The 23,140-nt window shown below is 65.1% G+C and overlaps 2 protein-coding genes across 2 annotated transcripts; both read left to right on the top strand.

Annotated features, from left to right (window-relative positions):
• Positions 1–703: 703 nt before the first annotated feature.
• Positions 704–15,717, top strand: LOC309452013 (polyunsaturated fatty acid lipoxygenase ALOX15B-like; the record flags this gene model as incomplete). Its single annotated transcript, XM_082076696.1, has 13 exons — positions 704–853; positions 2,726–3,209; positions 4,273–4,354; positions 5,716–5,819; positions 6,647–6,819; positions 7,674–7,817; positions 8,500–8,703; positions 9,368–9,454; positions 11,736–11,905; positions 12,592–12,713; positions 13,402–13,496; positions 14,211–14,318; positions 15,515–15,717. The coding sequence occupies 13 exons, from the start codon at positions 704–706 to the stop codon at positions 15,692–15,694; spliced, it is 2,103 nt and encodes a 700-aa protein (XP_081932822.1). The 3' UTR covers positions 15,695–15,717.
• Positions 15,718–19,265: 3,548 nt separating this feature from the next.
• On the top strand, positions 19,266–22,622 carry LOC309452009 (cellular tumor antigen p53-like; the record flags this gene model as incomplete). Its single annotated transcript, XM_082076691.1, has 5 exons — positions 19,266–19,354; positions 19,994–20,137; positions 20,289–20,334; positions 20,783–20,974; positions 22,424–22,622. Coding segments are annotated over exons 2-5 (496 nt in total), but the record flags the coding sequence as incomplete, so codon positions are not given.
• Positions 22,623–23,140: the final 518 nt, after the last annotated feature.

Here is a 23,140-nt window from a genome sequence, read left to right as displayed (position 1 = left end):
TGCTCTTTATTATATTGGGTCATATTAAAACTATATTTAATTTTTATTTTATACTATACTATAATTATATCGTTGTATTCTGTAGCATATTATAATTATATATTGCATTGTTTTATGTTGAATTATCTTGCATTATATGGTATTATATCGCGTTATATTGTTTACTCTAATTAAAATTAATCATAATTACTATAAGGAATTGCATATTATTATAATTATACCCTGCTATCGTTATGCAATCGCAATAAGTCACATATACCATAATTACAATCATCATTATATCGCTTTAAATGTGCAAAAACACAACGGGTGGGGTCTCAGCCAATCAGCGCGCTCCGCACCGCCCTCTAGGCGTGGCTCCACCAATCAGCGTTCTTCCCCCCTCCCTCTGGGCGCCGCCTCGCCCTCCCCGTGCGCCCGTCAATGAGCGCTGGTTCCCGCCCTCTGGGCGTGGCCTCGGCGCCTTGGGGCGGCTCCACCAATCAGCGTCATCCCCCCGCCCTCTGGGCGCGGCCTCGCCCCGCGGTGCGCTCCTCAATGAGCGCTGGTTCCCGCCCTCTGGGCGTGGCCTCTGTAGTGGCGCCACCAATTAGAGTTACGTCCCCGCCTCCTGGGCGTGGCGGCGGCGCTCACGCCCCAATGAGTGCGCGGGGGGGGCGTGGCCTGGGCTATAAAAGCGGCGTGCGGACCCCGCCCGGCAGCCATGGCGGTCGCGTACCGGGTGCGGGTCCGCACCGGCTGCCACCCGCTGGCCGGGACCAGCGACAGCATCGCGGTCACGCTCGTGGGGACCCGCGGGACCAGCCCCCGCACCCCCCTGGACACCTGGGGACCCGACTTCGCCCCCGGAGCGGTGAGAGGGGCTGCGGGACGCCTGGGTCCCCTTCCCGAACGCCTGGGTCCCTTTCAGAATTCCTGGGTCCCTTCCCGGACGCCTGGGTCCCTTTCAGAATTCCTGGGTCCCTCCCCGGACGCCTGGGTCCCCTTCCCGAACTCCTGGGTCCCCTTCCCGAACTCCTGGGTCCCCTTCCCGGACGCCTGGGTCCCTCCCTGGACTCCTGGGTCCCCCTCCCGGACTCCTGGGTCCCTCCCCGGACGCCTGGGTCCCCCTCCCGAACTCCTGGGTCCCTTCCCGAGCGCCTGGGTCCCCCTCCCCGGACGCCTGGGTCCCCCTCCCCGGACGCCTGGGTCCCCCTCCCCGGACGCCTGGGTCCCCCTCCCCGGACGCCTGGGTCCCCCTCCCCGGACGCCTGGGTCCCCCTCCCCGGACGCCTGGGTCCCTCCAGACGCCCGGGTCCCTTTTTGGGGACAGCTGGATACCCGAATTCCTGGGTCCCCCCCCGCCCCGAACTTGTGGGTTCCCCCGGACGCCTGGGTCCCTTATTGGGGGGGGAAGACACACGGATTCCTGGGTCCTTTATTGGGGACACCCAGACCCCCGAACTCCTGGGTCCCCATCCCGGATGCCTGGGTCCCCTTCCCGGACTCCTGGGTCCATTATTGGGGTGGGTGGGGCACGCCTGGGTTCCCTATTAGGGGTGTGGGACACACAGTTTCCTGGGTCCCCTATAGGGGGGTGGGGGATACCCGGACGCCTGGGTCCTTTAATGGGGTGACCTGGACACCTGGGTCCCTTATTTTGAGAGGGGCTGGGTCCCTTCTGGGGGGGTGGGGGCACCCGGACGCCTGGGTCCCCTGTTTGGGGGCTGAGGGGACAACTGGGGGGGACTTGGGGACGTGGGGCTGTGGCTGGTGACACTGCGGGTGTCCCCAGGGGCTGGTGACGGTGACATCATAACACGGTGACGTCATGACACGGTGACACAGTGGCGGTGACATCATAACGTGGTGATGGTGGCATCATAACATGGTGACGTCATGACGTGGTGATGGTGACGTCGTAGCACAGTAGCGGTGATGTCATAACAAGGTGATGGTGACGTCAGAGCACGGTGGCGGTGACATCGTGACGCGGTGATGGTGGCGTCATAACGTGGTGACGTCATAACACGGTGATGTCATAACATGGTGGCAGTGACGTCATGACAAGGCAATGGTGACATCAGAACACGGTGGCGGTGACATCAGAACAAGGTGATTGTGACGTCACAGCATTGCGACGGTGACGTCGTAACTCGGTGACATCGTAACACGGTGACGTCATAACATTGTGACCGTGACACGGTGGCCATGACATCAGAACTTGGTGACGTCACGACACGGTGGCGGTGACGTCACGACACGGTGACGGTGACGTCACAACTCGGTGACGGTGACATCATAACATGACGCGGTGACATCACGACACGGTGGCAGCGATGTCATAACTCGGTGACGGTGACATCATAACATGACGCGGTGACATCACGACACGGTGGCAGCGATGTCATAACTCGGTGACGGTGACATCATAACATGACGCGGTGACATCACGACACGGTAGCAGCGATGTCATAACTCGGTGACGGTGACATCAGAACGCGGTGACGGTGACACGGTGGTGGTGACGTCATGACGCGGTGACATCACGACACGGTGACGGTGGCAGTGATGTCATAACTCGGTGACGGTGACATCGGAACGCTGTGACGGTGACGTCATAACTCGGTGACGGTGAAACGACGACATCCCCCCCCTTGACGACATCACCCCCCACGATGACATCACCCCGGGGGGGGCGTGGCCGCCCCGTGACCCCGCCCCCCTCTGTCCCCCACCCCCGCAGTGCAGCGAGTTCCGGGTGCCCTGCCCCCGCCCCCTGGGGCGCCTCCTGCTGGTTCAGCTGCACAAATCGCCCTTCGGGGGCCTCCCCGAGAGCAGCTGGCTCCTGGAGACCCTGCGGGTGTGGCCGGAAGGGGCGGAGCCTCCGCCGGCCACGCCCCCGGCCACGCCCGGCCCCGCCGAGGACGACAGCGACAGTGACGATGACATCGATGATGATGATGATGACGCCGACGACAACGACGACGGGGTGTCCGAGTTCTCGGCCCCGCGCGACCCCGATGACACCGAGGAGGACGACGGGGGCGACGAGGAGGAGGAGGAGGAGGAGGAGGAGGAGGAGGAGGATGAAGGTGACATTGACCTTGGGGACATCGGGGACGGCGGGGACGGCGACGAAGGGGACGAGGAGCAGACGGGTCCCTTCCACTTCCCCTGGTACCGCTGGCTGGTGGGGTACGGGCAGTGGGACCTGCCCGAGGGGACAGGTGGGTGACACCCGCACGCCTGGGTCCCCCCCTCCCCGGACGCCTGGGTCCCCCCCTCCCCGGACGCCTGGGTCCTCTATGGGGGAGACTGGGGGAGAATCCCGGACTCCTGGGTCCCTCCTGAACTCCTGGGTCCTCTATGGGGAAGATTGGGGGAGAATCCCGGACTCCTGGGTCCCCTCCCGAACTCCTGGGTCCTCTATGGGGGAAGTTGGGGGAGAATCCCGGACTCCTGGGTCCCCTCCCCAAACTCCTGGGTCCTCTATGGGGAAGGTTGGGGGAGAATCCCGAACTCCTGGGTCCCCTCCCGAACTCCTGGTTCCCCCCCAAACTCCTGGGTCCTCTATGGGGGAAGTTGGGGGAGAATCCCGAACTCCTGGGTCCCTCCCGAACTCCTGGGTCCTCTATGGGGGAGATTGGGGGAGAATCCCGAACTCCTGGGTCCCCCTCCCGAACTCCTGGGTCCTCTAAGGGGGAGACTGGGGGAGAATCCCGGACTCCTGGGTCCCCTTCCGAACTCCTGGGTCCCCCCCAAACTCCTGGGTCCTCTATGGGGAAGATTGGGGGAGAATCCCGGACTCCTGGGTCCCCTCCCGAACTCCTGGGTCCTCTATGGGGGAAGTTGGGGGAGAATCCCGAACTCCTGGGTCCCCTCCCCGAACTCCTGGGTCCTCTATGGGGGAAGTTGGGGGAGAATCCCGAACTCCTGGGTCCCCTCCCCAAACTCCTGGGTCCTCTATGGGGGGAGTTGGGGGAAAACCCGGACGCCTGGGTCCCCTCCCGAACTCCTGGGTCCTCTATGGGGGAGACTGGGGGAGAATCCCGAACTCCTGGGTCCCCCTCCCGAACTCCTGGGTCCCCCTCCCGAACTCCTGGGTCCCCTCCCCGAACTCCTGGGTCCTCTATGGGGGAGACTGGGGGAGAATCCCGAGCTCCTGGGTCCCCCTCCCGAGCTCCTGGGTCCCCCTCCCGAGCTCCTGGGTCCCCCTCCCGAGCTCCTGGGTCCCCCTCCCGAGCTCCTGGGTCCCCCGGATGCCGGGGTCCCTGACGGTGTCACCCCCAGCGAAGACACTGGCCCAGGAGCGTCACCCGGTGCTGCGGCGGATCCGGCAACGTTACCTCGTGCAGCAGCGACGGCGGTTCCGGTGGGTCCCCCCCGCACTCCTGGGTCCCCCCCGCACTCCTGGGTCCCCCCAAACTCCCCAGAAAAATCCAATTGGGAGCCCCGAACCGCCCGTTTCCGCCCCCATTTGCCTCGGTGTAACATCACTTCCGGTCCCCCGGGCGCCTCGGTGCCATCTCTAAACCTCCCCCCTCTGCCCCCGCGACCCCGAACTTTGGTTCCGACCCGAACTTTTTTTGGTCCCCTCCCCGGACTCCTGGGTCCCTCCCCTCCCCGGACTCCTGGGTCCCTCCCCTCCCCGGACTCCTGGGTCCCTCCCCTCCCCGGACTCCTGGGTCCCTCCCCTCCCCGGACTCCTGGGTCCCTCCCCTCCCCGGACTCCTGGGTCCCCCCAACTGTCTGTCTTTCCTTCTCTAGCGTGATGTTATTGCCCCATGGGGGGTCATTATTACCCCAGGGGGGTATTTAACCCATTATTACCCCCCAGGTTGCCCCTATTTGCCCCCTGGGGGTTCTTTCTTGCCCCCGGGGGGGTATTTAAGCCCTATTTCCCCCCCAGGTTGGCCCCGTACGCCCCCGGGCTGCCATGGTCCCTCCCCTTTGGGACCCCCCCGGACCCCGATCTCTGTTACTCGCTCCCCAAAGCCGCCGCCTTTTACCTGCGGGGGGCAGCGGGTGAGTGACCTCTGACCCCGCCCTGACCTTGAACTTGGCCCTGAACCACCCCCCCACTCCCCCCACCCAGGTCCTGCTGCTTGTGACCTGGAGTGACCCCACCTGACCCTGCCCTGAACTTGACCCTGAAGTTCCCCCCATCTCTGTGTCTCCCCACCATGGTCCCCAGTGTCCCCACATCCCTCATGTCCCCCTAATGTCCCCCTGTCCCCATATCCCTGTGTCCCCCCCAATGTCCCCCCATCCTTCCACTGTCCACATGACCCTCCAATGTCCCTCCAATGTCCCCACAATGTCCCCACTGTCCCCCCATATCCCCAATGGCCCCATGTCCCCATATCCCTAATGGCCCCATGTCTGTCTCCATATCCCCCCAATGTCCCTCTGTCCCCATATCCCCCTGTCCCAGTGTCCCCCCAGGGTCCTAGAGCCCTCCCAGTGTCCCCCAGTGACCCCCATTGTCCCCATGTCTCCCCATTGTCCCCCCCCTCCCCCCCAAAAAATCCAATTGGGAGCCCCAAACCGCCCGTTTCCGCCCCCATTTGCCTCGGTGTAACATCACTTCCGGTCCCCCTAGGCGCCTCGGTGCCACCTCTAAACCTCCCCCCTCTGCCCCCGCGACCCCGAACTTTGGTTCCGCCCCAAACTCCTGGGTCCCCTCCCCGAACTTTTTTGGTCCCTTTCCCGGACGCCTGGGTCCCTTCCCAGGCTGCTCGTGTCCAAGCTCCGGGGGCTACTGGACCGTCCCCACTCGTGGCCCAGCATGGAGGGGCTGACGCGGCTGTTCCAGTGTCTGCCCTGCCCCGTCATACGTATGGACTTGGGGACATGGGGGGATATTGGGGTCACTGGGGACATTGGGGGACTTGGGGATATGGGGGGATATCAGGAACTTGGGGGGCATGGGGGGAATTGGGGACATTGGGGGGGACATGGGGATAATGGGGGCGTTGGGGACATTGGGGGACATGGGGGAACTTGGGGAGACATGAGGACACTTGGGGACATGGCGGGGACCCAGGCATCCGGGAGGAACATGGGGGGCTATGGGGGGACCCAGGAGTTCGGGAGGAACATGGGGGGTTCTGGGGGGACCCAGGAGTTCGGGAGGAACATGGGGGGCTATGGAGGGACCCAGGAGTTCGGGAGGGGACCCAGGAGTTCGGGAGGAACATGGGGGGTTCTGGGGGGACCCAGGAGTTCGGGAGGAACATGGGGGGCTATGGAGGGACCCAGGAGTTCGGGAGGGGACCCAGGAGTTCGGGAGGATCGTGGGAGGCTATGGAGGGACCCAAGAGTTCGGGAGGGGACCCAGGAGTTCGGGAGGATCGTGGGGGGCTATGGGGGGACCCAGGAGTTTGGGAGGGGACCCAGGAGTTCGGGAGGAACGTGGGGGGTTATGGGGGGACCCAGGCGTCCGGGAGGGGACACGGGTAGACAAAAGGGACCCAGGCATCCGAGGGACCCAGGCATCCGGGTGGGAGACACATGGGGGGGACTTAGGTGTCTGGGTGGGATGTGGGGGGACCCAGGAGTTCGGGAGGAACGTGGGGGGTTCTGGGAGGGACCCAGGCGTCCGGGGTGGGGGGGACAAAAGGGACCCAGGCGTCCGAGGGACCCAGGCGTCCGGGCCCCGCAGAGTACGTGCTGCAGCACTGGCGGGACGACGCGTTTTTCGGGGCGCAGTACCTGAGCGGGGTGAACCCCGTCCTGCTGCGCCGCTGCCAGCGCCTGCCCCCCAACTTCCCCGTCACCCCACAAATGGTGGCGCCCAGCCTGGGGCCCCACACGTCCCTGCAGCGGGAGATGGAGGTGAGGGGGGACCCCCAAAAATTGGGGGGACCCAGGAGTTCGGGGAGGGACCCAGGAGTTCTGGAGGGACCCAGGAGTTCTGGGGGGACCCCAATGGTTGGGGGGGGTCTAAGGTTGGGGGGGACCCAGGTGTCCGGGAGGGACCCAGGAGTTCGGGGGGGACCCCAATGGTTGGGGGGTCTAAGGTTGGGAGGGGACCCAGGCGTCCGGGAGGGACCCAGGCGTCCGGGGGGGAACCGGGAGTCTAGGTGGGGACCCCAATGGTTGGGGGGGTCAAAGGTTGGGGGGGACCCAGGCGTCCAGGGGGGTACCCAGGAGTTTGGGGAGTGGTGGGGACCCCAATGGTTGGGGGGGACCCAGGAGTCCGGGAGGGACCCCAATGGTTGGGGGGTGTAAGGTTGGGGGGGACCCAGGCGTCCGGGGGGGTACCCAGGAGTTTGGGGAGTGGTGGGGACCCCAATGGTTGGGGTGGACCCAGGAGTCCGGGAGGGACCCCAATGGTTGGGGGGTCTAAGGTTGGGGGGGACCCAGGAGTCTGGGAGGGACCCAGGAGTTCGGGGGGGACCCCAATGGTTGGGGGGGACCCAGGAGTTTGGGGGGGACCCCAATGGTTGGGGGGTGTAAGGTTGGGGGGACCCAGGCGTCCGGGAGGGACCCAGGCGTCCGGGGGGGTACCCAGGAGTTTGGGGAGCAGTGGGGACCCCAATGGTTGGGATGGACCCAGGAGTCTGGGGGGGACCCAGGAGTTCAGGTGGGGACCCAGGAGTCCGGGGGGGACCCAGGAGTTCAGGGGGGGACCCAGGATTCTGGGAAGGGACCCAGGCGTCCGGGTGACCCCCCCACCCCCCCCCCAGGCAGGCAACATCTACCTGGCGGATTACGGGGTGCTGGACGGGATCCCCACGGCGCTGATCCACGGGCACCCCACGTACGTGGCCGCCCCCCTGTGCCTCCTGCACCAGCGCCCCGACGGGCAGCTGCTGCCCATCGCCATCCAGGTACCCCAAAACGGGGGACCCAGGCGTCCGGGGGGGACCCAGGCGTCCGGGAGGGACCCAGGAGTTTGGGGGGACCCAGGAGTTTGGGGGGACCCAGGAGTTCGGGGGCTCTGGGATGTGGGGGAGTGGTCTGGGGGTTCAGGGTGGCTGCTGCCCATTGCCATCCAGGTAACCCCAAAACGGGGGACCCAGGAGTTCGGGGGGACCCAGGCGTCCGGGAGGACCCAGGCGTTCGGGGGGGGACCCAGGCGTCCGGGGAGGGGTGGGGACCCCAATGTTGGGGGGGTCTAAGGTGTTGGGAGAGAGGTTATGGGGACCCCACTCTTTGGGGGGTCTCAGGTGTCTGAGGGGGGACCCAGGCGTCCGGGGATGGACCCAGGCGTCCGGGTGCAGAGTAACCCAGGCGTCCGGGGATGGACCCAGGCGTCCGGGGATGGACCCAGGCGTCCGGGCTCAACATGGTGACCCCCCCATGTCCCCCCCAGTTCTCCCAGCACCCCAGCCCTGACACCCCCATTTTCCCCCCTGGGACATGGGTGCACGAGGGACCCAGGCGTCCGGGTGCAGAGTAACCCAGGCATCTGGGGATGGACCCAGGCGTCCGGGTGCAAGGGACCCAGGCGTCCGGGGATGGACCCAGGCGTCCGGGCGCTATGTGCTGACCCCCCCGTGTCCCCCCCAGCTGTCCCAGCACCCCGGGCCCGACGCCCCCATCTTCCTGCCCGGGGACCCCCCCGGGACGTGGCTCCTGGCCAAGGTTTGGGTGCGCGGTGCTGAGTTCCAGGTGCACGAGGCGCTGAGCCACCTGCTGCGGGCGCACCTGCTGGGGGAGGCGTTCGCGCTCTGCACCCTGCGCCACCTGCCCCCCCAGCACCCGCTCTACAAGGTACCCCAAAACGGGGGGGGCAGGGACCCAGGCGTCCGGGTGGAGAGGGACCCAGGCGTCCGGGTGGAGAGGGACCCAGGCGTCCGGGAGTTGGGGACCCAGGCATCCAGGAGTTGGGGACCCAGGCATCAGGGTATAGGGGGACCCAGGCGTCCAGGAGTTGGGGACCCAAGTGTCTGGGTATAGAGGGACCCAGGCGTCCGGGAGTTGGGGACCCAGGCGTCCGGGAGTTGGGGACCCAGGCGTCCGGGAGTTGGGGACCCAGGCATCCGGGAGTTGGGGACCCAGGCGTCCGGGTATAGAGGGACCCAGATGTCAAGGAGTTGGGGACCCAGGCGTCCGGGTAGAGAGGGACCCAGGCGTCCGGGTAGAGAGGGACCCAGGCGTCCGGGTATAGAGGGACCCAGGCGTCCGGGTATAGAGGGACCCAGGCGTTCGGGTATAGAGGGACCCAGGCGTCCGCGTGTGGGTGTCCCCTGGTTTTGGGGTGTGGGTGGGACCCAGGCGTCCGGGTATAGAGGGACCCAGATGTTGATGAGTTGGGGACCCAAATGTTGGGGTATAGAGGGACCCAGGCGTCCGGGTGTGGGTGTCCCCTGGTTTTGGGGTGCGGGCGGGACCCAGGCGTCCGGGGCCGGGGACCCAGGCGTCCGGGCGCCCGCAGCTGCTGCTGCCGCACACGCGGTTCACGGTGCACGTGGGGACGCTGGCGCGCAAGTTCCTGCTCAACCCGGGGGGCGTCTTCGACCAGGTACCATTTTGGGGCATTTTGGGGCATTTTGGGGGATTTCTGATGGATTTGGGGGCAGATGCGCGTGGATTTTGGGTGGATTTGGGGTCTGTTTTGGGTCCATTCCGTGTCCATTTCTCCCCATTCCGGTTGGACTTGGCTCCATTCCGGTTGGATTTGGCTCAATTCCAGGTGGATTTCTCCCCATTCCGGTTGGATTTGGCTCCATTCCGGGTCCATTTCTCCCCATTCCGGTCGGACTTGGGTCCATTCCGGGTGGATTTCTCCCCATTCTGGTTGGATTTGGGTCCATGTTGGGCTGATTTGGGTCCATTCTGGTTGGATTTGGGTCCATTCCGGGTCCATTTCTCCCCATTCCGGTCGGACTTGGCTCCATTCCGGGTGGATTTCTCCCCATTCCAGTTGGATTTGGGTCCATTCCAGTTGGATTTGGGTCCATTCCAGTTGGATTTCTCCCCATTCCGGTTGGACTTGGGTCCATTCCAGTTGGATTTCTCCCCATTCTGGGTCCATTTCTCCCCATTCCGGGTCCATTTCTCCCCATTCCGGGTCCATTTCTCCCCATTCCGGTTGGACTTGGGTCCATTCCAGTTGGATTTCTCCCCATTCTGGGTCCATTTCTCCCCATTCCGGTTGGACTTGGCTCCATTCCAGTTGGACTTGGGTCCATTCCGGGTCCTTTTCTCCCCATTCCGGGTCCTTTTCTCCCCATTCCGGTTGGACTTGGCTCCATTCCGGTCAGACTTGGCTCCATTCCGGACGGATTTCTCCCCATTCCAGTTGGATTTGGGTCCACGTTGGGCTGATTTGGGTCCATTTTGGGCCGATTTGGGTCCATTCCGGTTGGATTTGGGTCCATCTTGGGCCAATTTGGGTCCATTCCGGTCGGACTTGGGCCCACGTTGTGCCGATTTGGGTCCATTCCAGTTGGATTTGGGTCCACATTGGGTGGATTTGGGTCCACATTTGGGTCCATTCCGGTTGCATTTGGGTCAACGTTGGGCCAATTTGGGTCCACGTTGGGCCGATTTGGGTCCGTTTTGGGAGGATTTGGGTCCATTCCAGTTGGATTTGGGTCCGTTTTGGGCCGATTTGGGTCCATTTTGGGCCGATTTGGGTCCATTCCAGTTGGATTTGGGTCCGTTTTGGGCCGATTTGGGTCCGTTTTGGGCCGATTTGGGTCCATTCCAGTTGGATTTGGGTCCATTCCAGTTGGATTTGGGTCCGTTTTGGGCCGATTTGGGTCCATTCCGGTTGGATTTGGGTCCATTCCAGTTGGATTTGGGTCCGTTTTGGGCCGATTTGGGTCCGTTTTGGGCCGATTTGGGTCCATTCCGGTTGGATTTGGGTCCATTCCAGTTGGATTTGGGTCCGTTTTGGGCCGATTTGGGTCCGTTTTGGGCCGATTTGGGTCCATTCCGGTTGGATTTGGGTCCATTCCGGTTGGATTTGGGTCCATTCCGGTTGGATTTGGGTCCATTTTGGGCCGATTTGGGTCCATTTTGGGCCGATTTGGGTCCATTCCAGTTGGATTTGGGTCCATTTTGGGCCGTTTTGGGTCCATTTTGGGCCGATTTGGGTCCATTCCAGTTGGATTTGGGTCCATTTTGGGCCGTTTTGGGTCCATTTTGGGCCGATTTGGGTCCATTCCAGTTGGATTTGGGTCCGTTTGGGGCCGATTTGGGTCCATTCCGGTTGGATTTGGGTCCATTCCGGTTGGATTTGGGTCCATTCCAGTTGGATTTGGGTCCGTTTTGGGCGGATTTGGGTCCGTTTTGGGCCGATTTGGGTCCATTCCGGTTGGATTTGGGTCCATTCCGGTTGGATTTGGGTCCGTTTTGGGCCGATTCCGGTCCGTTTTGGGCGGATTTGGGTCCATTCCGGTTGGATTTGGGTCCATTCCGGTTGGATTTGGGTCCGTTTTGGGCGGATTTGGGTCCATTCCGGTTGGATTTGGGTCCATTCCAGTTGGATTTGGGTCCGTTTTGGGCCGATTCCGGTCCATTCCGGTTGGATTTGGGTCCATTCCGGTTGGATTTGGGTCCATTCCGGTTGGATTTGGGTCCGTTTTGGGCCGATTTGTGTCCATTCCAGTTGGATTTGGGTCCATTCCAGTTGGATTTGGGTCCGTTTTGGGCGGATTTGGGTCCATTCCGGTTGGATTTGGGTCCATTCCGGTTGGATTTGGGTCCATTCCAGTTGGATTCGGGTCCGTTTTGGGCCGATTTTGGGCCGTTTTGGGCCGATCCGGGTCGGTTTGTGCTGACCCCGCGTCCCGCAGGCCGTGTCCCTGGGCCGCCGGGGGCTGCTGGCGCTGCTGGCGCGGGGGCTGCGGTCGCTGCGGTACTCGGCGCTGGTGCTGCCGCGCGACCTCCGGCGCCGCCGCGTCAAAGACACCCCCGGGTACCACTTCGGGCACGACGCCGCGCAGATCTGGGCCGCCATCCGCAGGTGGGACCCAGGCGTCCGGGAGGGACCCAGGCGTCCGGGGGGACCTGGGAGTTCGGGGGGGGGGACCTGGGAGTTCGGGGGGGGGGACCCAGGAGTTCGGGGGGGGGGACCCAGGAGTTCGGGGGGGGGACCCAGGAGTTCTGGGGAGGGACCCAGGAGTTCGGGGGGGGGACCCAGGCGTTCAGGAGGGGTCATACAGGGTGAGGGGGGACCCAGGAGTTCTGGGGAGGGACCCAGGAGTTCTAGGGGGGACCTGGGAGTTTGGGGGAGGGACCCAGGAGTTCGGGGGGGGGACCCAGGAGTTCTGGGGGGGGGGACCCGGGAGTTCGGGGGGGGGACCCAGGAGTTCGGGGGGGGGGGACCCGGGAGTTCGGGGGGGGGGACCCAGGAGTTCGGGGGGGGGGACCCAGGCGTTCTGGGGGGAGGGACCCAGGAGTTCTGGGGGGAGGGACCCAGGAGTTCGGGAGGGGACCCAGGAGTTCGGGAGGGGTCACAAAGGGTGAAGGGGACCCCAGGAGTTTGAGGGGGGACCCAGGTGTTTGGGAAGGGTCAGAAAGGGTGAAGGGGGACCCAGGCGTCCGGGAGGGGACCCAGGCGTCCGGGAGAGGACCCAGGCGTCCGGGAGGGGACCCAGGAGTTCGGGAGGGGACCCAGGCGTCCGGGTGGCACCCCCCCCGTCCCCGCAGGTTCGTGCGGGGGGTCGTGTGTCACTATTACTCGTGCGACGAGGCCGTGCGGGGGGACCCCGAACTGCAGGCCTGGGTGGCCGAGATCTTCCGGCGCGGCTTCCTGGGGCGCCAGCGCTCAGGTGACCCCCCCGATGGGACCCCCCCCATTGGGACCCCCCCCCGGGACACCCCATTGGGACCTTAATTGGACCCCCCCATTGGCATCCCCCCAGGAACCCCCCATGGGACCCCCCGATGAGACCCCCCCCCCCCCCCCGCATTGAGACCCCCGCCATGGGATTCCCCGCCATGGGATTCCCCGCCATGGGATTCCCCGCCATGGGATTCCCCCCGCCATGGGATTCCCCCCATGGGATTTCCCCCCCCATGGACCCCAATTGGGACCTCCCCCATTGGGACCCCCTCCATGGGATGCCCCGTGCCCCCCCCCCATGGGATTCCCCCCATTGAGACCCCCCATGGGAAGCCCCATGGGACACCCCATGACCCCCCCATGGGATTCCCCTCCATTGGGGCCCCCCCTCCATTGGGACCCCCCCATTGGGACCCCAGGAACCCCCCATGGGACACCCTGTGACCCCCCCCTCATTGGGACCCCCCTCATTGGGACCCCCAGGTACCCCCCATGAGAACCCCATGATCCCCTTGTGACCCCCTTGTGACCCCCATGTGAACCCCCATGAGACCCCCATGGGACCCCCATGGGACTCCCCATGACCCCTGTGGGACCCCTATGGGACCCCCTATGGGACCCCATGGACCCCCCCCCCCCGGGATCCCCCCATGTGACCCCCCGTGACCCCCCAGGTGTCCCCTCGGCGCTCACGTCCGTCCCCCAACTCGTCACCTCGTCACCACCATCATCTACACCTGCTCAGCGCATCACGCGGCCACCAACAGCGGCCAGGTCAGCCCGGACGCCTGGGTCCCCCCCCCCGAACTCCTGGGTCCCCTCCCGGACGCCTGGGTCCCCTCCCCGAACTCCTGGGTCCCCCTCCCCGAACTCCTGGGTCCCCCTCCCCGAACTCCTGGGTCCCCCTTCACTCTTTGTGACTCCCCCCGAACTCCTGGGTCCCCTTCCCGAACTCCTGGGTCCCCCTCCCGAACTCCTGGGTCCCCCTTCACTCTTTCTGACTGCCCTGGACTCTTGGGTCCCCCCCCGGATGCCTGGGTCCCTCCCCTGAACTCCTGGGTCCCCCCTAAAACTCCTTGGTCCATTCCCGAACTCCTGGGTCCCCCCCCGCCCCGAACTCCTGGGTCCTTCCCCGAACTCCTGGGTCCTTCCCCGAACTCTGGGTCCCCCCCCTTCCCGAACTCCTGGGTCCCTTCCCGAACTCCTGGGTCCCTTCCCGAACTCCTGGGTCCCTTCCCGCACTCCTGGGTCCCTTCCCGCACTCCTGGGTCCCTCCCCGAACTCCTGGGTCCCTCCTGAACTCCTGGGTCCCCCTTCACTCTTTGTGGCCCCCCCGAACTCCTGGGTTCCCCCCCCCGAACTCCTGGGTCCCCGCGGTGTCTGGGGGGGTCCCCGTTGTGACCGGTGTCCCCGTTGTGTCCCCAGTTGAACTGGGCTTCCCCCCCAACATGCCCCCGGTGCTGCGCGCCCCTCCCCCGCGCAGCAAGGCCCCGGTGGGGAGGGGGAGCTGCTGGAGACCCTCCCCCCCATGGACGCGGCCGCGCGGGTGCTGGCCGTGCTGTGGGTGCTGAGGAACGAGCCCCTGGACATGGTGAGACCCCTCCCCCACCCGCCCCTCCCCCATCCCACCCAACCCCCCCCCAGCCCTGACCCCCCCCAACCCTGACCCCCCCAACCCTGACCCCCCCAACCCTGACCCCCACACCCATCCCCCACCCACCCTGACCATCCCCACCCAACCCCCACCCAACCCTGACCCACCCATCCCCCACCCAACCCAACCCCCACCCAACCCTGACCCACCCACCCATCCCCCACCCATGCCCCACACACCCATCCCCCCACCCCTGGGTGCTGTGGGTGCTGCGGAACGAGCCCCTGGACATGGTGAGAGCCCCTCCCCCACCCAGCCCTGCCCCACCCAACCCCCACCCATCCCCCACCCAACCCTGACCCACCCATCCCCCACCCAACCCAACCCCGGGTGCTGTGGGTGCTCTGGAATGAACCCCTGGACATGGTGAGAGCCCCTCCCCCCACCCATCCCCCCCACCCATCCCCCCCACCCATCCCCCCCCACCCATCCCCCCCACCCATCCCCCCCACCACCCCCCCCCCACCCCCCCCACCCACCCCCCCACCCATCCCCCCCACCCACCCCCCCCCCACCCCCACCCCCCCACCCACCCCCCCCACCCATCCCCCCCACCCATCCCCCCCACCCATCCCCCCCACCCATCCCCCACCCATCCCCCACCCTGACCATCCCACCCATCCCCCACCCTGACCATCCCACCCATCCCCCCACCCATCCCCCCCCATCCCCCCCCCCCATCCCCCCCACCCATCCCCCCACCCACCTCTGTCCTGCCGCCCCTCCCCCACAGCACCCACCCCCGCCCCTCCCGCACCCATGCCCCACCCTGCCCCACCCACCCCACCCATCCCCAAAGGGACCCAGGCGTCCGGGAGCTCCCTGGACAAAAGGGACCCAGGCGTCCTGGGGCTCCCCAATAAAGGGACCCAGGCGTCCGGGAGCTCCCCAATAAAGGGACCCAGGCGTCCGGGAGCTCCCAAAAGAAGTGGACCCAGGCGTCCGGGAGCTACCCAAAAAAAAGGGACCCAGGCGTCCGGGAGCTACCCAAAAAAAGGGACCCAGGCGTCCGGGAGCTCCCTGAGAAAGGGACCCAGGCATCCTGGGGCACCCTGGAAAAAAGGGACCCAGGCGTCCTGGGGCTCCCTGGACAAAGGGACCCAGGCGTCCGGGTGACCCCCGCTCTCCCGCAGCGCCCCCTGGGGCATTACCCGGAGCAGCACTTCACGGAGGAGCAGCCGCGACGCCTGATTGGTCGGTTCCAGCGCCGCTTGGCCGCCATTTCCCGCCGCATCCGGGACCGGAACCGGCGGCTGGAGCTGCCGTATCGGTACCTGGACCCGCCCGACGTGGAGAACAGCGTCGCCGTCTGAGCGCCCGGACGCCGGGGTCCCTTTTTCCATGGAGCTCCCGGACACCTGGGTCCACTTCTTTGGGTAGCTCCCGGACGCCTGGGTCCCTTTTATCCAGGGAGCCCCAGGACGCCTGGGTCCCTTTTTCCAGGGAGCTCCCGGACGCCTGGGTCCCTTTTTCCATGGAGCTCCCGGACGCCTGGGTCCCTTTTGCTGGGAGCTCCCGGACGCCTGGGTCCCTTTTTCAATGGAGCTCCCGGATGCCTGGGTCCACTTCTTTGGGTAGCTCCCGGACGCCTGGGTCCCTTTTATCCAGGGAGCCCCAGGACGCCTGGGTCCCTTTTTCCGGGCGCTCCCGGACGCCTGGGTCCCTTTTTCCATGGAGCTCCCGGACACCTGGGTCCCTTTTTTTGGGACCTCCCGGACGCCTGGGTCCGTTTATTGGGGAGCTCCCGGACACCTGGGTCCCTTTTATCCAGGGAGCCCCAGGACGCCTGGGTCCCTTTTTCCAGGGAGCTCCCGGACGCCTGGGTCCCTTTTATCCAGGGAGCTCCCGGACGCCTGGGTCCCTTTATTGGGGAGCTCCCGGGCACCTGGGTCCCTTTATTGGGGAGCTCCCGGACGCCTGGGTCCCTTTATTGGGGAGCTCCCGGACGCCTGGGTCCCTTTTTCCGGGCGCTCCCGGACGCCTGGGTCCCTTTTTCCGGGCGCTCCCGGACGCCTGGGTCCCTTTTTCCGGGAGCTCCCGGATGCCTGGGTCCCTTCTCTGATATCTCCCGGACGCCTGGGTCCCTTTTTCCGGGAGCTCCCGGACGCCTGGGTCCTTTTTTGGGGAGCTCCCGGACGCCTGGGTCCCTTCTGGTGTGGGGGTCTGTGGGTCACAGTGGGTGTTGGGGGGTCCCCCGGACGCCTGGGTCCCTTTCGGGGTCTCCCGGACGCCTGGGTCCCCGCGGGGCGGGGGAGGGAGTTGCTGGACTGGTCTGTACTGGGAGCTGTTACTGGTGTCAATAAAGGTGCTGAACTGGGGGAACTGGGACGGCCCTGGTGACTCAAACTGGGGGGGACTGGTCAGACTGGGGGGGACTGGGAGGGGCCAGTTGTGTAACTGGGGTGAACTGGGATGGACTGGGATGGACTGGGGTGAACTGGGATGGGACTGGGGTGAACTGGGATGGACTGGGATGTTGTAACTGGGGTGAACTGGGATGGACTGGGATGTTGTAACTGGGGTGAACTGGGATGTTGTAACTGGGGTGAACTGGGATGGACTGGGATGTTGTAACTGGGGTGAACTGGGATGGACTGGGATGTTGTAACTGGGGTGAACTGGGATGTTGTAACTGGGGTGAACTGGGATGGACTGGGATGTTGTAACTGGGGTGAACTGGGATGGACTGGGATGTTGTAACTGGGGTGAACTGGGATGGAACTGGACTGAACTGGGGTGAACTGGGATGGGGCCCAGACCCGGTTGTGCAACTGGGATGAACTGGAATGTTGTAACTGGGGTGAACTGGGATGGAACTGGGGTGAACTGGGATGGACTGAGGTGAACTGGGGTGGACTGGGATGGAACTGGGGTGAACCGGGGGGAACTGGGATGAACTGGGATGTTGGAACTGGGGTGAACTGGGATGTTGGAACTGGGGTGAACTGGAATGTTGTAATTGGGGTGGACTGGGATGGAACTGGGGTGAACTGGGATGGACTGGGGGGAACTGGGATGTTGGAACTGGGGTGAACTGGGATGGACTGGGATGGAGTGGGGGGAACCAGGGTGAACTGGGGTGAACTGGGATGGAACTGGGGTGTAACTGGGATGAACTGGAGTCAACTGGGATGGAACTGGGATGGACTGGGATGTTGTAACTGGCGTGAACTGGGATGGGACTGGGATGGGACTGGGATGGAACTGGGGTGAACTGGGGTGGACTGGGATATTGTAACTGGGATGAACTGGGATGGGACTGGGATGAACGGGGATGAAACGATGTGTAACTGGGGTGAACTGGGATGGACTGGGATGCTGTAACTGGGGTGAACTGGGATGGAACTGGAGTGAACTGGGATGGACGGGGATGGAACTGGGGGGAACTGGGATGTTGGAACTGGGATGAACTGGGATGGACTGGGATGGAGTGGGGGGAACCAGGGTGAACTGGGGTGAACTGGGATGGAACTGGGGTGTAACTGGGATGAACTGGAGTCAACTGGGATGGAACTGGGATGGACTGGGATGTTGTAACTGGCGTGAACTGGGATGGGACTGGGGTGGACTGGGATGGGACTGGGATGAACGGGGATGAAACTGGGTTGTGTAACTGGGGTGAACTGGGATGGAACTGGAGTGAACTGGGATGGACTGGGGGGTAACTGGGGTGAACTGGGATGGATTGGGGTGAACTGGAATGTTGCAACTGGGGTGAACTGGGACGGGCCCAGTTGTGCAACTGGGATGGACTGGGATGTGTAACTGGGGTGAACTGGGATGGGACTGGGATGGACTGGGGGGAGCTGGGATGTTGTAACTGGGATGAACTGGGGTGAACTGGGATGGAACTGGAGTGAACTGGGATGGAACTGGAGTGAACTGGGATGGACTGGGGTGAACTGGGATGGAACTGGGGTGGACTGGGATATTGTAACTGGGATGGAACTGGGATGAACTGGGGTGGACTGGGATATTGTAACTGGGGTGAACTGGGGTGGACTGGGATGGACTGGGATGGACTGGGGTGAACTGGGATGGACTGGGATGGACTGGGATGGACTGGGGTGAACTGGGATGGACTGGGATATTGTAACTGGGATGGACAGGGGTGAACTGGGATGGACTGGGATGGACTGGGGTGGACTGGGATATTGTAACTGGGATGGACAGGGGTGAACTGGGATGGACTGGGATGTTGTAACTGGGATGAACTGGGGTGAACTGGGATGGGGCCCAGCCCCAGTTGTGCAACTGGGATGAACTGGGCTGTTGTAACCGGGGTGTAACTGGTCCCGGTGCCACTGACTCCGGCAGCTGGAACTGGTCTGACTGGGCGCACTGGTGTGACTGGGAGGGGACCCAGGAGTGCCCCAAGGACCCAGGAGTGCCCCTGGTGGGGCTCCCAGTGACCCCAGAGCCTCTTACTGGGGGAACTGGGGGTGGTGGCGCCTCCCAGTGCTCCCAGTTTGGGCTCAGGAGGTCGGGAGGGACCCAGGAGTTCGGGAGGGACCCAGGAGTCCGGGAGGGGACCCAGGAGTCCGGGAGGGGACCCAGGAGTTCGGGAAGGGACCCAGGAGTTCGGGAAGGGACCCAGGAGTTCGGGAAGGGACCCAGGAGTGCCCAGGGACCCAGGAGTTCGGGAAGGGACCCAGGAGTTCGGGAGGGACCCAGGAGTGCGGGAGGGACCCAGGAGTGCGGGAGGGACCCAGGAGTGCGGGAGGGACCCAGGAGTTCGGGAAGGGACCCAGGAGTGCGGGGAGGGACCCTGGAGTGCCCCAGGGACCCAGGAGTTCGGGGGGGACCCAGGAGTTCGGGCTGGTCCCAGGTTAAGGGCAGGAGGCCCCGCCCACCGCCCGTTTTGCCCTCAACCAAGATGGCGGCGGCGGGCTCGGCCCCGCCCCCTCCCCGCGCGGGGCACGCCGGGATCGGGGATTCCCCAGCGCGTGCGGCGGCGGCGGGAGCGGCCGGAGGTACCGGGGGGGTCCCCTCCCCCACCCCCGAACGCCTGGGTCCCCGGGTTTGGGGGGAGGGGGGACTCAGTGGGGGGGACTCCCGGACGCCTGGGTCCCTTTTTTGGGGGGGGGGGGGTCACCCGGAAATCTGGGGCTTCTGGAACGGGGGAGGGGGGACAAGGGGAGCTGCCGGACGCCTGGGTCCCTTTTTGGGGGGGGGTCACCCGGACGCCTGGGTCCCTTTTTTTGGGGGGGGAGGGGTCACCCGAACGCCTGGGTCCCTTTTTTTTTGGGAGGGGGGGTCACCCGGACGCCTGGGTCCCTTTTTTTGGGGGGGGGGGGGGAGGGGTCACCCGGACGCCTGGGTCCCTTTTATTTTTTGGGGGGGGGGGGGGTGTCACCCGCACGCCTGGGTCCCCTATGGGGTTGGGGTGTTGGGGGGAGGGGGCGGGGCTTGGGGAGACTCCGCCCCCTGGAGTCACCTACAGGGACCTGGGGTTCCCACCCCCGAAAAGGGACCCAGGCGTCCGGGTGACACCCCCCCCCCCCCCCCCCCAAAAAAAAAAAGGGACCCAGGCGTCCGGGTGACACCCCCCCAAAAAAAGGGACCCAGGCGTCCGGCTGCTTTAACTGGTTTTTCTCTGTTCTCTATCCCAGGGGACCCAGGCGTCCGGGCGGCCTCTCCCCCCCACCCAGAGGGGACCCAGGCGTCCGGGCGCTGCCCCGCCCCCCCCGTGACGTCATGGCCGAGGAGCTGGAGCCGCTGCTGGGGGGCGAGGGGTTCCTGGACCTATGGAACATGTGAGTGCGGGGGACCCAGGAGTTCGGGGAGGGACCCAGGAGTTCGGGAGGGGACCCAGGAGTTCGGGGGGGGACCCAGGAGTTCGGGAGGGACCCAGGCATCCGGGGGTGGGGTCACACCGGTGACCTCTGACCTTGGCCCCTCCCCCAGGCTCCCCGACAACCTCCACTCGCTGCCCGAGGAGCCACCGGATTGGGTGAGTGTTGGGGGGACCCAGGCGTCCGGGGACACCCTAAAAGGGACCCAGGCATCCGGGTGACCCCGAAAGGGACCCAGGCGTCCTGCAGCCCCTCCACAAAAGGGGACCCAGGTGACCCCAAAAATGGACCCAGGTGTTCGGGTGACCTCCTTAAAAGGGACCCAGGCGTCCTGCAGACACTTCCAAAAGGGACCCAGGCGTCCTGGGACACCCAAAAATGGACCCAGGCGTCCGGGAGGGACCCAGGCGTCCTGAGACCCCTTCACAAAAAGGGGACCCAGGCGTCCGGGTGACCCCAAAAGGGACCCAGGCGTCCTGCGACCCCTCCCCAAATAGGGGACCCAGGCATCCGGGTGACCCCAAAAGGGACCCAGGCGTCCTGCGACCCCTCCAAAAGGGGACCCAGGCGTCCGGGCCCCCTAACCACCTCCCCACCCCCCCCCAGCAGGAGCTGAGCCCCCTGGATCCCCCCCCGGCGGCCCCTGGGGGGGTGTTGGCGCCGCCCCCCCCCGCGGAGCCCCCTCCCCCCCCCGCCGTCCCCTCCCCCGTCGTCCCGTCCACCGAGGACTATGGCGGCCACCACGACTTCCGCCTGGGCTTCCTGGAGGCCGGGACGGCCAAGTCCGTCACCTGCACCGTGAGTCCGGGGACCCAGGCGTCCGGGGGGACCCAGGAGTTCGGGAGGACCCAGGTGTCCGGGGGGACCCAGGAGTTCGGGGGACCCAGGAGTTCAGGGGACCCAGGAGTTCGGGAGGGACCCAGGAGTTTGGGTGGTCCCAAGTAGGGGACCCAGGCGTCCGGGGGGACCCAGGAGTTCGGGTGGTCCCAAATAGGGGACCCAGGCGTCCGGGGGTCATCCAGGCACTATGGGGGTTCCTAGAAAGGGGACCCAGGCGTCCGGGGGTGTCCTAGAAAGGGGACCCAGGCGTCCGGGGGTGAGTCCCAACTAAGGGACCCAGGCGTCCGGGATCATGGCTGAGGGACCCAGGCATCCGGGGGTTATCCAGGCACTATGGGGGTTCCTAGAAAGGGGACCCAGGCGTCCGGGGGTCATCCAAGCACTATGGGGGTTCCTAGAAAGGGGACCCAGGCGTCCGGGGGTGAGTCACAACTAAGGGACCCAGGCGTCCAGGGTCGTGGCTGAGGGACCCAGGCGTCCGGGGGTCATCCAGGCACTATGGGGGGGTCTTAGAAAGGGGACCCAGGCGTCCGGGGGTGAGTCCCAACTAAGGGACCCAGGCGTCCGGGGTTGTGGATGAGGGACCCAGGCATCCGGGGGTCATCCAGGCACTATGGGGGGGTCTTAGAAAGGGGACCCAGGCGTCCGGGGGTCATCCAGGCACTATGAGGGGTCCTAGAAAGGGGACCCAGGCGTCCGGGGGTGAGTCCCAACTAAGGGACCCAGGCGTCCGGGGTTGTGGCTGAGGGACCCAGGCATCCGGGGGTCATCCAGGCACTATGGGGGGGTGTCCTAGAAAGGGGACCCAGGTGTCCGGGGGGTCATCCAGGCACTATGGGGGGGTCTTAGAAGGGGGACCCAGGCGTCCGGGGGTGTCCTAGAAAGGGGACCCAGGCATCCGGGGGTGAGTCCCAACTAAGGGACCCAGGCGTCCGGGATCATGGCTGAGGGACCCAGGCGTCCGGGGGTCATCCAGGCACTATGGGGGGTCCTAGAAAGGGGACCCAGGCGTCCGGGGGTGAGTCCCAACTAAGGGACCCAGGCGTCCGGGGTTGTGGATGAGGGACCCAGGCATCCGGGGGTTATCCAGGCACTATGGGGGGTCCTAGAAATGGGACCCAGGCGTCCGGGGGTTATCCAGGCACTATGGGGTGTCCTAGAAAGGGGACCCAGGCGTCCGGGGGTGAGTCCCAACTAAGGGACCCAGGCGTCCGGGGTCGTGGCTGAGGGACCCAGGCGTCCGGGGGTCATCCAGGCACTATGGGGTGTCCTAGAAATGGGACCCAGGCGTCCGGGGGTGTCCTAGAAAGGGGACCCAGGCGTCCGGTGGTGAGTCCCAACTAAGGGACCCAGGCGTCCGGGGTGGTGGCTGAGGGCCCAGGCGTCCGTGTGTCCGTGTGTCCGCAGTTCTCGCCGGTGCTGAACAAGCTGTTCTGCCGGCTGGCCAAGCCGTGCCCGGTGCAGGTGCGCGTGGGGGTCCCGCCGCCCCCCGGCTCGCTGCTGCGCGCCGTCGCCGTCTACAAGAAATCGGAGCACGTGGCCGAGGTGGTGAGGAGGTGTCCCCACCACGAGAGGGGCGGCGGCGACGGTGAGGACCCCCGGGGGGGTGGGGACAATGGGGGCGTTGGGGACATTGGGGTGATTGGGGGCAATGGGGTCATTGGGGGCAATGGGGATATTGGGGACATTGGGGGCATTGGGTGTGTTGGGGGCATTGGGGGTATTGGGGCCAATGGGGGTGTGGGGGGCAATGGGGACATTGCGGGTATTGGGGACATTGGGGGCAATGGGGACATTGGGGGCAATGGGGACATTGGGGACAATGGGGGTGATGGGGACATTGGGGTGATTTGGGGTATTGGGGTCATTGGGGGGCAATGGGGACATTGGGGGTAATGGAGACATTGGGGTGATTTGGGGTATTGGGGTCATTGGGGGCAATGGGGACATTGGGGACAATGGGGGTGATGGGGACATTGGGGTGATTTGGGGTATTGGGGTCATTGGGGGGCAATGGGGACATTGGGGGTAATGGAGACATTGGGGTGATTTGGGGTATTGGGGTCATTGGGGGCAATGGGGACATTGGGGACAATGGGGGTGATGGGGACATTGGGGTGATTT

Source organism: Streptopelia decaocto (genome assembly GCF_964273445.1).
Source record: "Streptopelia decaocto genome assembly, contig: HAP1_SCAFFOLD_260, whole genome shotgun sequence".
NCBI lineage: Eukaryota > Metazoa > Chordata > Aves > Columbiformes > Columbidae > Streptopelia > Streptopelia decaocto.
Note: the sequence above shows the minus strand (reverse complement) of the source record. Positions and strands in the feature narration are given on the sequence as shown.